Source organism: Varanus komodoensis, unplaced genomic scaffold, assembly GCF_004798865.1.
Source record: "Varanus komodoensis strain SLA01 unplaced genomic scaffold, ASM479886v1 scaffold694, whole genome shotgun sequence".
Lineage (NCBI taxonomy): Eukaryota > Metazoa > Chordata > Lepidosauria > Squamata > Varanidae > Varanus > Varanus komodoensis.
In genome coordinates this window covers 1,874-16,213 of record NW_025336339.1, presented here as the reverse complement: position 1 = coordinate 16,213, position 14,340 = coordinate 1,874, and the positions used below count along the sequence as shown (strand labels likewise).

The 14,340-nt window shown below is 42.5% G+C and overlaps 1 protein-coding gene and 1 pseudogene across 1 annotated transcript; both read right to left on the bottom strand.

The window, feature by feature from the left end:
- Positions 1-241: 241 nt before the first annotated feature.
- Positions 242-1,315, bottom strand: LOC123033946 (trace amine-associated receptor 5-like). The gene is given in 3 exon segments (XM_044450906.1): positions 242-669; positions 672-856; positions 858-1,315. Coding segments are annotated over 3 exon segments (1,071 nt in total).
- Positions 1,316-12,392: 11,077 nt separating this feature from the next.
- Positions 12,393-13,423, bottom strand: LOC123033947 (annotated as a pseudogene).
- Between the last annotated feature and the right edge of the window lie 917 nt (positions 13,424-14,340).

The window sequence follows — 14,340 nt, the reverse complement described above, 5'->3', positions numbered from 1 at the left end:
ATGTTACTGTTCAAACGGGCTAATGGATTTTTGCCATCAGGGCTGTTCCCCCACCATTAGGAAGAATGAAGCAATGAAAATGTTGGGATCTCTTTGGAGGGCAGCAAATTGTTAGTTATTGAATCATTATTTTACAGGGAAAAAAAGGATTTTTCTGCTTCAGGTCCCTAAATAACTGCACTGGCCTTCACTGCTGTACCTTTGACTTGTACCAGATGAGGCTGGGGCAGCAGAGCATTTGCTAAAACATAGCTTGCGTTGTTTGCACTCGGTGGCCACTGGATCCTTCCTCTCGATACAAGTCTACAGTAGATGTACTTATACAGAAGATCTGCCTAGTTAAAATGAGCTTTATGGCTTTCCTGAACCAACGGTAGGAAAACACATAAATCAAGGGATTGTAGGCAGAATTAAAGTAAGCAAACCAAATAAGAACATCAAACACAAGGGGTGGGGTAATGAAATCGAGCAGGCCGTCTACCATGGTGTCAATGGTAAAGAGCAACCAGCACAGCCAGTAGATTGCTATTGCTTTCCCCAGTGTTTTGGCTGCCTTCCTTTCTCTCTTAAGGGCTCCTAGGGGATGTGCAGACCCTGCAGCTCCCTTATTTAAGCTGCTGATCTGCTTGGCTTGCCTGGTGGCTACAGTGAACACCTTGACATACAGTCTATCATGAGCAGGCATGGGAAAAAGAAAAGAGGGAAGGTGATCCAGCCCCAGAGCTTATTGAACAGAAGCTGGCAGCGACCAACGCAGGGCAGATCCTGCAAGAACTGACCTAACGCTTCCTTCACCATTTTGCTGTAAATGTTAAGCGTAAAGGAAGACGGAGATTTAACCAGAGGCACCCCCCACCGCGATGTAGATGCAAGCGACCCGGGTGGTGAATTTAGTGGGGTAGAGCAACGGGCAGCAGATAGTGCAGTGGCGGTCGATGGAGATAAAACAAAGGTGGAAAATGAAGGTCAAGCAAAACAGCGTGTCCAGGAAAGTATGGAGTCAGCAAAAGGCATCACCAAAATACCAGCGGCTCTCCACCGAGCAGACTATGCTAAAGGGAAGCAATGTGAGGCCCCGGTGAAGATCTGCCAGTGCCAGGGAGAGGAGCAAGAAATTGGTGGGGGTGTGAAGTACTTTGAAGTGGAGGATGGAAATCGCCACCAGCAGGTTCCCCAGCACTGTCAATAGCATGCCCATGGCACAGACTAGGTCGATGGTGAACTGGACCCCTGTAGGATGCAGGGCTTTGTGGCAGGAGCCATTCAGCTGAAAGCAGAGCGGAACTGGCACAGGGGCTTCGGCAGCAGAGCTCATTCTCCTCGCCTGCCGCTTCAGCCCGCCTCAAATGTTTCCGTCTTCCTTCTTTAGCTGAAAATAACACGGCATCATTAGCTGAAAATAATGTGACATATTTCCTGAATGTAAATTACCTGGAAAAATTGCACAGCATTTTGCAAGACTTCCAAGAATCACAGGGAATGAATCATTAGAGGCTTTCTCCCAATCTGATGGAAGATTATTGTAGCCTAATGCACTGAGCTAAACATGTACAGCCTCTTGGTTGCTGGCAATTGCTTTGGTTACATACACATGCTTTTCCTCTGGATTGATTTTTCTGGAATTCTTTTCACTGTAGTTCTATATTTAATCACTAGAACATATCAAAATCTGCATTTCATCTTCAGGTATGTACTCAAACAGTGGATCAGATCCACCTTCTAACTCATTATGGTTGGAAGTACAGCAAATTGTTAAAGGGACCTAATTTAGGTTAGATATGATTTCTGTATCTATAAACCCATTCAGCTTTTTCTGGATAAATATAATACTCTTTTGGGATGATTATACAAATGTCCTTAGAAGGAGTTAAGGATTTGCTCTTCCAGTCATTTACTTTCACTTGAAACAAAGTGCTCTGGACTAATTTATTATGTCTGTGTTTGTGTCAAGGATATGTTCATATAAGCACATGGCATTGTGTGTGTGATTGTCTATTTGCTAAATGATGCTCAGTCCCAGTTTGGTCTTTTGATTTTTTAAAACTGTGTATTTTTGTTGTTGTTTTTCAAAATAAAAGTCAAGCATTGATTACATGAATGAACAAATAAAAGGGTTCTTTGTTAGAATGAGAATTTATAATGAATGTGTGGGAAGAAACTTTCCTTCTCACAGTTGCTAAGAATATATTTCTTATTCCAGATTCATTTTTCCTCAATTGTAATATCTTTTTAAATTTCCTGTTATTGCAAATATATAAAAAGAAAGAAATTATGGGAATGAGAATATCACATCCATGAGATTTTGTAAAAAAAAAAAAAAAAAAAAAGCCAAACATTTGCACAGTTATTGATTTACAAGCCTGGTATCTCTGTTTAAATTAATTTAAATACTAACCCTAATTTACAAAGTAAATATACTAACATAAAGAGCTGTGTAAAAATCTGAATTGCATTTATTTCAGTAGGAAAGTCCAAGATTGGTTTTTTGCTTTGTTTTGGTAAGGCTTCAACAATTACCTGGGTGATGGGGGAGCCACAAGTCCTAGATATTCATAGAGAATACCTGTTCTATGGATATAGAACTTCGGCGAATGGGGCGGCATAAAAATGTTTTAATAAATAAATAAATAAATAAATAAAAATAACAGAGAAATAAAACTGTAGAGCCAGCACAGGGACAGAATTAAAATATATGTTAAATTGACAGTGTGTCTAAAATGCCTGTGAAATTAATACAAGAAGTTTTGGATCACACAAATGTACTGGACTTGAAATACATACACAAAATATAATAAGGATTACTTACCAGTGTCCACGGTCTTGAGTGTCAGGGTCTGTCTTCATTCCCTATCTGGGAAGTGTGAAATCAACATCACTTATATAATCCAGCTGGAACAACAGTCCTCTCCAGTGAATAGAGTATTTGTAGGTGTGGTCAACAATGTACATGCATGTTCAGCAGCAATGGTCCTTGTCTTCCAGAGCTCTGTGCCACGATTCACAAGCACGCATGCGCATTACGGACTGATCTTTTTAGTGTTGACAGCTGCTAGAACAATCTCATGATTACCTGCTCTACAGTAGGTGGTGTTGCATCCAGCAAGATTTTGTCCCAAATAAATGTAATATTTGCAGCCTTCCTCAACCATGTGCTCCCTAGATAAGTTGGGATGCAACTCCCATCTTACCCAGCCAACGTGGGAAAGGATGGGTCATAGGCTTACACCCAAAGCCCCTTATTTCCTGTCCATAATGGTCTCGTTCTGGCTCTCTTCTGTCTTTTGTCACAGATTCAGTCTGTTCCCTCTCACCTTTATCCCCAAAAGGTCTCCTTGCCATTCTTATGTATTTATTTATGATGTCTCTATGCCACCCTGTAACCAAAGCTTTTCAGGATGGTCCCTCCAATACAACATGTTCCAAGCAATGTTCCTGCCTGTTCCAGGGCATCCTGCATATGCTTACAGCAGGCTTTCCCTTCAATTCCTCATTATTCACCTTCCCTTTCTCAACCAGGACAGGAAACACCTTCATCCTGGGGGTCAAACTGGCCTCACGGTAACTGGGACAGGCCCCTGCCCTGATGCGCCCCTCCTGTGATCACGTCCATTCCCCCCACCCCCCATGCTACCTTGAGCCAAGTAGAGACAGGCATGGAGCTCCACACTCTCTGCCTGGAGGTGAGACATCACTGGCCCCTGGAGGAGGCGCTCCATGCAGCTCTTGTGCTCCGAGAAGTTTATAAGCCATCTTGGTTAGTTTCAAAGGGTGATGTAGGAATACTACATATATATCATCTCTTCCTCTTGATGGACAAATTGGGCACTCTCTTTGTGCTCCAGTTACCATCTTGAATGAACAATGAGAGGTATGCAGTGGAGAATCCCTGAGGTTATTTTCCATCGGTGACTGGAGTGAATAGAAGGGGATGCATTCCCTAGTGACAGCACGCAGAAATGAGGAGGGCTTGGGGGAGAAACGGTTTCATTTGACCTGCAAGCTGCAGGTTCCCCATCCCTGTTCTAGGCAGCCCTTGATGTTCCTATTATTCTGAGCATCAGATACATGAGCTGCACAAGCAGTGATACCCTCCCTGGGACTGGGACTAAGCAGCTCCAGATTTAAACTTCTGCTCCATCACGAAGCCAACGAGACTGGCTCAAGGGGATAAGCATGATTCCTGCCCTTCTATTTATCCTCACAACAAACCTGTGTGGTAAGAGAGTCTTGTGAAGACCAAAAGGGAAGAATCCCGGATAAAGGAAAAGCAATAGGAGAATGAATCGTCAGTGGTGTGTATGTACCACTTGGATATTTTAGGCCCAATGTATTTTGCAGACTGTGGCAGAGGAAATGCTTTGACAGGGGAAATCTGATGGAATAAAAATGCTACAAAGATATTGCAAATTGAGATGATGCTTGAAGGATAGCCATTCGGTTAGTAAATTGACTGAGTATGTTTGCAACATTTGTACATTTATGTTTTGTCCTTTATCCTTAATTATCCTCTTCTCATTCTTACCCTCACAACAGCAACCCTGTGAGGTGGGTTCGGCTGAGAGTCTGGCTGGACCAAAGTCATCCAGTGAACTCCAGGGCTGAGTGGAGTCTAGAACCCAGGTTGTCTGAGTCCCAGTCCTGTCCTTGTAACCACTACATCACCCTGACTCTTCCCTTGATGTTTGCCCCTGATGAAAGTCTGCAAACTGTGTGGTGGCCTGTATCAAGAAATTATGCTTTTACGTCTTTGAGCATTTGTCCTCTTACTCATTTCACTGGAGCAAGGCCATCCAGTGAGCTTCATGGCCAATTCAGGCTACAGACTGAGGTTTTCTTGCTCTTACTCCAGTATTCTTACTACTCTGCCGCATGGGCTTGATGCCCTTGGCTGTGCCACTATTTTTTCAGCCTAACTGGTAGACGATGGGTAGGTAACATGGTGCTCCAAGAGACCTTCCTTGGTGCCCACCAAGACACTGTGCAGCTTCCATGAAAATATTGAAATATGGTTATATATTCTTCCTGGCAGCTGAATTTCCTTCAAAGCAAAGTGGGAACTCTAGTTGCTGCCACTTTGATTTCCCATAATGCCTCTGCACAGGTTGCTTGTCCTTAGTGACTAGCTATGTCCACTCATGGCAGAAATTTTGTAACTGTGCCCAAGACAGTTTCTCAAATTTTCAGGTGTTCCCACAGGTACAACAATGGACTCACCCCTGCTGTAGACAATACTGAGGTGGGCAAACCAATATGACTCCATATATGAAAGCTTCCGGTGTTCCCACTGGGAATATCATGTGTGATTTCCAGATATTCTTCCAGATGCACAACAGGAACCACACCAAGTATGCTACTTTCTGTTTAATGTTTGTAAGACAGGGTGTAGACCAAATGTCTTTGAATGTACACTGCCTTATCCTTATAAAACTGGAACAACTCAGTAATCAATCATATCAGTCTTTTCACCCAGCCAAAAATAGGCACTGAACTTCAGGCCCGAGGGGCACATTCAGCTCCCCTGTGGTCCCACTCTGGGGTTTTGCTAGTCCCTCCTCCTTTCCATCAGCCATCAGCTGATTTGTGGTTCCCAATCTTTACATGTTTTCCTGCAGGTAAAAGGTGGAAATGCCTCTTCTGGCAGGAAGAGCTCTAAGCTAACCCCCAACCTTCAGGGGTTCATCAGCAGTACCTGAGCATATGCCATCAAGGCCAGTGCCATAAGAGCCTCACTCTGAGGAGTGGCCTTTCCTCGGCGAGAGGCAATGTGGATGAGGGGGCTCCAGAAGCCACCAGAGAACAGGAAGGCAGCACTTCCACGAGACTCTGCTGTCCGCTCTCCCACAGTGCTATTTGCTGTTGAGGGAGAACAGGGCCTGTGAGATGGCTCTGGGCCTCCTTGGTAGCGGGAGCATGTGGTGGCTCCCTTCCCCCATCACCTCAGAGGCAGGGAATTCACCCCACCAAATGGGAAGGACAGTTCTACTTCTGCAAGGTGCAGGTAGTCCTTGCTCCCTTCTGCTTCCTGTAGAGCCAGGAGGAAGACTTAATCAAGATTTCCCACTCCCTTTGGCTTGGTAGATGTTTCAAATCAGCTCTCGTTGAATGATTAAACAACTAAACAGGCCAACCACAAACCCTGGCATGTTTCATTGGCTTAATTAACAAACCAGAGTTTGTTTCAACCCATGATTCCTGGGTCAAACATAATGACAAGCCAGGAATCAGGGAAAGCAAGCCCTGATTAAGTTTCCCTCAGGCTATGTAGAAGGGGGAGAGCGGAGAGGGAGCCTAGTGGGCAAGGGATGGATTGGGAAGCTTATCTACATACTGCAGCCTTCCAAATCTCTTACCTCCCAGGTGTTTTCCCAGGATTCTTGACCATGCTGGCTGCAGCTGGTGAGAAGCTGAAATTCAAAGCCATCTGGGGGGCAGCAGGTTGAGCAATGCTGACACTGGAGTGATTCCCGCTTAGAGCCGTGTGAACTCGACCACTGAGGGTTAAAGTGGGAGGACAGTTCAGTGGGAGCTCACTCTGCTGTTTGGGCTTCCACAGTTAAACAGAGACTTAATGGATAAATGAGGAAGTTCCAGTAAATGAACAATGATGATCATTAAGTGCAAAGTAAGTTATCAGAAAAGTACATAAACTGGACAGACCAATGTTAGGAAGCATATCTGAGGTTTCCATAAAAGTCTGTTCCAAAGAATATGCACAGGAGGTATAAAAACTGCATGCCAAGGGATTCACTTTTGCACTTCCCCTGGAGGCCACCTTTGATTCGTTTTGGTCTCTTCTGCACTTTTCACTTCTGATGAAAATCGGGTCTGCCTGGGAAGTGTCAAACCTGAATAATTATTCTAGCTGGTACTTTCCAGTCCACTTGATAAGCTTGATTGCATATGTTTAAATAAGACCCAAGAATTTATCCTAAACTGTTTCTTAAAGCAGTAAAGAAATGTGCTCCTTAATACTAAAGAAAACAAACAGAAGGTCCTGGCTCTATTCAAGCCCTAACAAAAATCTTTATTGACTTCAGGGACAGGCATCAATTGCAAATATAAAATGTATCTTCTAAAACACAGAGACTACAAGGCAATCAGCCAGATTACTTAAACTGCTCAGAAGATGTTTAAAAGGTTCCTTAAAAGACCATGTGTGAGGACTGTTTTTTATTTAAAGTAATAGTGACAGATAAAGTACACAGGTTTCCTCCTCCTTCTGAGCATGGGAAAGAGAACAGTCAGAATGATTGCTAGATATTCTGCTTCTTTTTAAAAACATATCCCCACCGTTCCAAAATCCAAAATGGTTAGATTCAGGTCCTGGTTACTCTTAGCTAAGGGTACCAGAATGAAACCTAAGCACAGAGTAAGCCATGCCTCTCCAGGTGTCTTTTTAACTCGCCCAGACAGCCATCTGCACTGGGTTCCAATGTTCCAGTGACTTGCACCCAGCAAGAGTACTTAGGGAAAGAAGGAAGTGAGTGACTGATGCACATGATGGGAGTGGGGGCTGTTAACAGAGCTTATTAATCACCCTTGTGTTGTATGGAGCAGCTGTAAGTTTAGGGAAATGCAATCTTCAGTAGAGGTTGTGATAAACCATGGCTTTTATAGTATACGCCCAAGTGAAAGACAAAGGAGAAGGACTGGAACACGAGGAGGGAAGCTTGTACTAGAGAGTCTGTTAGGACTGTTCTCTAGTTAGAAGACAATAACGTAGCTAATCTTAATATTCTGCAATAACGCAGCTAATCTGAATATGCTTCAGTCTACATACATGCATATCATACGATGAATGTACATAGACTGGAGACAGAGTCCACCGTCTTTATTCTGTGCACACCAGCTCACTCATCGCATGTATACTGATAACATCTGGAAAGGGCTTCAAATAAGGTTGTGAGGCCAGCTATGTCTCTGGCCCTGAGACTTTGTGGTCAAAACCTGAGGTCAGGTGTGGTCATTCACGATGTGGCAGGCAAAAGCTTTGTGATGTCACAGACCTTTGCATCAGTTGTACAATTGTGTGTGTGCATGTGCGAGAGTGAGAGAAACAGAGGGTTTTGTGTATTCAGTTAAATACACAAGAAAATTATGCTGAAGTATTTTTATACTAATGGACAAACAGAATTTGTAATCACAGAAATATGCACACACACAATACTTGGACTTTGAAATGCATGCCCTGTTGCTGCTGCTTTAGGACACAGTTCAATTCATAATCAAGTCATAACTGGATTTAACACAAAGCTCTGCTTTAGTTAGGAGAGCTAACATGTGTTTCTTTTATCTGTCCATATGTTTTCCATTTGAGAAAATACTCTTTCCATATATGCTTTACTTATCTACATACTGTGTCACAGCACTAATAACCTGGGCAAGACTTCGTCTTTCTGGTCTAGAAGGTGATCAATTTTTCTCAGCTTTGGCAGGAACTTTTTGAATTAGTTTGAACTCATCAACATGATCTTTGGATAAAAAGATAGTGTCCAGAATCTCAGCAAATTTAGAGGCATATAAAGCCTAGCTTTTCACACTCTATGTCAAGGTTAAAGGCTGTGAAGTCCTGTAAGTGTGCATTCTCAAACATTTCTTAAGATACATAATTGCCAATTGTACATTTTTATCCCATCAGTTTTGAAAGGTCCACATAGGGAATTAGGTAGCTTTTCTAAGAACAATTTTGCTCAAAAAATTGGTAGCCCCTATGACTAATTAGTTTCTCGCTCAAGTTGCTTACCAAAGTGTGCAATTGTGGATGCATTATTTCCCCCCAACCCAAATAACAGAATAATGGAAGCTTTTCCATGAAATGGCGAACAAAATAGAGACTGGGAAGTTAAAGTGGCCATTAGTTGTCATCTCACCCTCTTGATCACTAAAAATTTTCCTATGGCGTTGGTGGCCTTCCCTGGGAAAGAAGGTAAAGGCAGGTATGGGGGATGTAGCCCTTTGACAGCAGGGAAGAGAGACCTCCTTTTACTTCCATGGCCAAAAGGCTACAGAAGTTCATGCCATCTCCTCCTTCAGCTTCTCAGTTTGAAGCGTCCATCAGGAGAGCGCAGCATAGCTTTACATACATGAGTCTCCCCATTGTAGCAGATCTGTAAATAGACATTCATGGTGGAATTGTGGTACACATGGCAATAACAGGTGGCCTTCACAGGAAAATTCTTGTTTGCATCCAGTACCTGGAATGCTGTCTTTTCACTCCATCAATTACAGCAGCACATCTGCTCGAAAAACAACTGCTTTTTCAATGGATAACACAACGTTGTTTGACCTCATGAGAAGGCTAGCTGTCACCAGCAGCTCTCTCCTAAAAGTTGAGCTGTTTTTTCTGGATGCTAAGGTCAGCATCAAAATTCTGCACAAGCACAGGAAATATTTTGTGCTTGCCCTGATTGTGGCTGACCCGCCTTTTGGTTGTAAAGGCCATATAGTGCCTGCACAACATTTTTAGCTGATTTGGGTTCAAGCATATTTCCAGTTATATTGAACTTCCTGCCTTAGTTCTTCCACAGTGCATTTTCTTGGCAACAGCAAGGACCTGAAATATTGTTAATGTGAGGTTCCCCCACTGCCTGTAATTAGGTTAACGCTGCCGGTGTGACAATATGGAACTTACTGCCAACTTCTGCAGCAGCAACACTGGGAGTCTCTAAATTCTGACTCTTAAAAAAAGGCAGATAGGACAGCATCGCCGTCCTTGAGGTTTTTATTTTGCATTCTACTTCTCAGATGCATCCATCCCTTCCTGAAGCCATCATATTATCTGAAAAATTAATAGTAGAGCATCTGAATTTTGAACTTGTAGTGCCATCTTTCACTATCCATTCTTTAAATTCTTTGCTTGTTCTCCTCAGTCTTCTTGGAATAATCCAAGTATCTTTATTTTCTTGGCTGCAGCTTTCTGTTCCCCTGCCTCTTCACATGTTGCATTTACAAGATAGGGTTTGTAGCAGCCGGCAGACCAGCAAACTGAGCTGAGGGAAATGAGATGGAAAGCAGGGTCATTCCTGCTCAGAGAGAGGGGGTTAGGGCCTTTTCACCAGCCCCGATAAAGACCTCCTGCCTCAACTTTCACCATCAGCACCTGTTCCAGCAGGCTACACACAGGGGAATCTAGGTTCAAGTTTGCTTTCCCCGATTCCATCAAATCCAATGTAACTTACATCCAGATAGACAGGGATAGGCTGGCATTGTCATTGGCTGATTTGGATAACAACACTGTTTATCATCATCATCTTCATCATCATCATTATAATGATCAAAACTGTGCATATGGAATGAGGAGAGACTGTAGTAATATGTCATGAAATGCTCTGACTCCTTACTTACCAGCTGCTGTTTATATTTTCATTTCACTTGATGGTTTATTTATGCAGTTTGCATACAGCCTGTTGGATGCTGCATTAGAAAATATAGTGTGTGTGTTGAAACATTTTTCATTATGTGCATCGGATGTTTCATCCCAGATATAGTGGTCAGTGACATCTTCAGGACTGAAGGCCTCTCAGGCAGTGACTTCTTTAAGCTCTTTACACATCACCACAAACTGAACACAGACCTGCTTAACATAACATTTTAATTAGGGTTCCAATGATCCAACTCTCTTCTGCTCACCAGACTTCTTCTCATGCTTAGCCCTGGCTTAGGAAGCAAGCTGAGCCAAGAGGGAGTCCATGAATGCTTGCAGAACGCCAGCTGCACAGCCAGCAACCTGCTTCCACAGTACATGCAGCACAAAGGCTGCCAGTCCCATGCATGGGCAAGGAACACTGCCTGCAGAGCATCCACACGGGGCTCGATTCTAGGCAGGTGCCCGCACAAACACTCAGTGTGCTTGGCACCAAGTGGGACTCATGGGCAAGAGAAAGTGGGTTGGAGCCGGAGGAATGGAGCCAAGGGAATCTGATGGATTCCCACTCCCAGAGAGGATTCCACACACACACCTAGTGTTAATGCAGAGCATGAATGCTGAAGCTATTTCATTCTGAGGGCTAAGTTGGAGAAACCCTTGCAGGCTGTATCCATGTGGTGGCTAAGCCAAAGACAAAAGGCATGAGTCCTAAAAAAGATTAATCCTCTACCCACTAGTAAGCAACTCTTAGGAGAAGGATTTCAGTCTTTTAGAATCAGGAGAATGCTTAACAGCACTAATCAGTGGTTGAGGAAAAGAGGGTATGGATAGGACTTTGTAGACTCCAAAAGGGCCAGGTTGGAACCTACCCAAGGGGCAGATTTGGGGTTATGCACCCCTGTTTGTTAGGTATTCATTCAAATGTAGAAATGATTACAGCAATTTAAATGGAAATACAATATCTTGCACCATAGTGAGAGAACCAAATGACCTGCGTGTACTCCAGGCATGGATGAGAAATGTGGTCATTCTCATGTTTATACAAAGAGATCTCATCCACAGCTCCCAGACAAAGGCACAACTCGGAACACAATTATCCTTCTATTTTTCCCACTCTCCAAATATTACCATGCAATTTTCCAATTATGAAACATATACCAAAATGCATTCAAGAAGGCGAAGATGTATATGTTAATTTCAAATGGCATACCGAAAAGCATATATTAGGGGAAACTGCTTGCACATTGTTTTGCTATATTAATAGAAAATGTGCATGCATATAAAAGTGCAAGTGATTTTTAATGTTTCAAACTGATGCAGTCATGGGAATGAAATGGTGCTCAAAAAGTGTGAAGAAGAGGCATCCCTGGGGCTTGTCCAGTCTGCTGTCCTGGTGCTGAACTCCTCAGGGAGAGAGGAGGCAGCAGCCCTTCCTGTGGGCTTTGATCCACTCCATCACTTTCTGGACTTCCTCACTAAAACTCTAGCATCTGAGAATGCTTATTTCCTCTTCCCTTCATGAGCAGGGATCGTATTATTTCTGATGTGTGAAAGTCAGGGAGCCGTTTGGGCTAAAGTGCAGGGTTTTAAAAATGCTTTAAATAAATAATTACCCAAAAAGCATATTGTAGAAACATGTTGATAGTAAATTAGTTATTTATTAGAGTCAGCAGTTAATGAAGCACTTTAACCAGTGTTGGTGGAAGTGAATCTGCAATCACAGCAGTTATTTAGCTAAAGAACTTTTTGACCGTGCAAAAGTGAATCATTCAAACAAACAAGCAAACAATGGCAGTGTGGCTTCCAGGATTGGTGCTGCACTTGAACACCTGCACAGGTTGGGTGTTCTGAAGTAGCAAAAATGGTGCTTTTGCAGAAGGTTCAGAAGAAAACCAAGAAGAAGACAGAACAGGTGGTGGTCAAAATGGATTTGTGCCTCAGCTTTATGTTGAAGCCTAAAGCACAGAAAAAATGCCACTCATGCCAGAAAAACTATGGAACGCCTTGGGTTGATAAATGATTTAGTTTATTGATTTTCTCGGAACAGATTAGAAATGTGGGTAGAATATCTTTCCTAAGAGGATACATCTAAGTGCTTTTTGAAATCATGGGTAAAAAAAGCCATATATTAATGGGTTACAGCTGGAGTTGAGGTAGCCAAACCAAGTTAAAGCATCAAATAACACAGCAGGAATTGAAAAACCAATAAAAGGGTCAATTAAAAATGTGACAAAACATGGAAACCAACAGAAAAGAAAACCCCCCATCACAATACTCAAGGTCTTTGCAGCCTTCCTGTCTTTCCTCCTGGAAAGCTGGTGAGGATTTTCATCACCTGTATTTCTGGACAAGTTGGATCTCAGATGCTTTCTGGACACATCAAAGATTTGTACATAAACTCCAATCATCAAAGCACCAGGAATGAAGAAGCCAAATAAAGACAGAATAATTCCCCACAATTTATTAAACATGACTGGATAAGAAATTTATTAAACATGACTGGAACACACCACTAAAACCTCATAACCTTCAATGCCAGAAGCATAAGCTACAGAGAAAATCACCCCAAAAGCAAAAGAAGCTGGCACTGACCAGCACATGACGATCAACTGCCAAATTACAGAGAAAGTAATTTTGCATGAATAGTGATAACAGATGGCACAGATAACAGATGGCACAGAAACGATCAACAGCAATGCAGCAAAGGTGGAAAATAGAAACTAAGCAGAGCATCAGGTCAAAGCTGTAGTGGATTTTGCAGAAAGTCTTCCCAAAACACCAACAGTTTTCTACCGATCTGACCATACTAAAGGGCATAATGAAGAAGCCAAGCAAGAAGTCAGTGACTGCCATGGAGAGGATGAGAAAGTTAGTTGGGGAGTGCAGTTGCTTGAAACAGGAAACTGAAATTATGCTTGCTAAATTCCCCAGAACTGTGATGATGATGACTCCACTCATGGATACATACATGGCTCCTCGGACACTCAGTGACCTAAGATTTTCAGAATAAGATCCATTTCCAAACTCTGAGCAATCAATGGCATCCTTGGAAGTGTTAAGAAAGACCATCTGGAAATCTAAAAATAAGAATATTTAGTATTAGATTCAGAAACTAGTGTGTGCTGAAACTGGTGTGTTAGAAGCCTACATGGGTATTTCTCAGGAAATATCCTACAAGCTTAGCAAGAAATTCTGTTATCTGAAAAACACTAGTAACTTCTAGCTATTAATATGCCAGGAATCATTTTCCTTTGGCAGACGAAAAAATACCAACCCAATCCATAGATGGTGATCCACTGGTAATTTAAGGAACAATTCTATGGCCCCTGGCAATATCTCGAATTTTCAGATCCAAAGTCCGAGCAGAGTTCTGACTATGGAAATGGAAATTCAGAGGTTGCCCCCTTCCAGCCCCTCGTTGCCGCTGCTGATGAAAGACTGCAATCCCAAAGAGAGATAAAAGGGAGTTTGGGGCAAAGGGGCAGAAGAGGCTGAAAAGGGTAGACTTTTCCTTCCTCCTTGCCCCTCTCTCAAAAATGTTCCAGCTAAATGGGCAGAAAAGCAGAGCAAGTGGTGTGGAAGCCTCTGAGTTTTGCTATAGGATTGTTCATGGGAGCGGGAAAAACTCCTCTGTTTAATTAGTTTGTATATTTATTTTATCTGTAAATTGCACTCTCAGCCTCCTGGGGGATGTGCAGTAAAAATATCATTACATCTTATATTAAGAAAACACAGAAGCAAAACCATGCAATAAAATTTGAAATGTAAACATTAAAGTGCATAGAAGACATTCTTAGTATACTTGATACTGTTCTTTCTACAAATACATTAGTCATTTAATTTATTCTGTTTTCACACCACCTAACTGCCAAAGCTGTTTGGGTGATCTACAAGGCTTAGAAACCTTAAAAACACAATATTGTGGAGAATATAAAAACAGGTTAGCTACAAAGATAGAAGCAGAACAGATACAC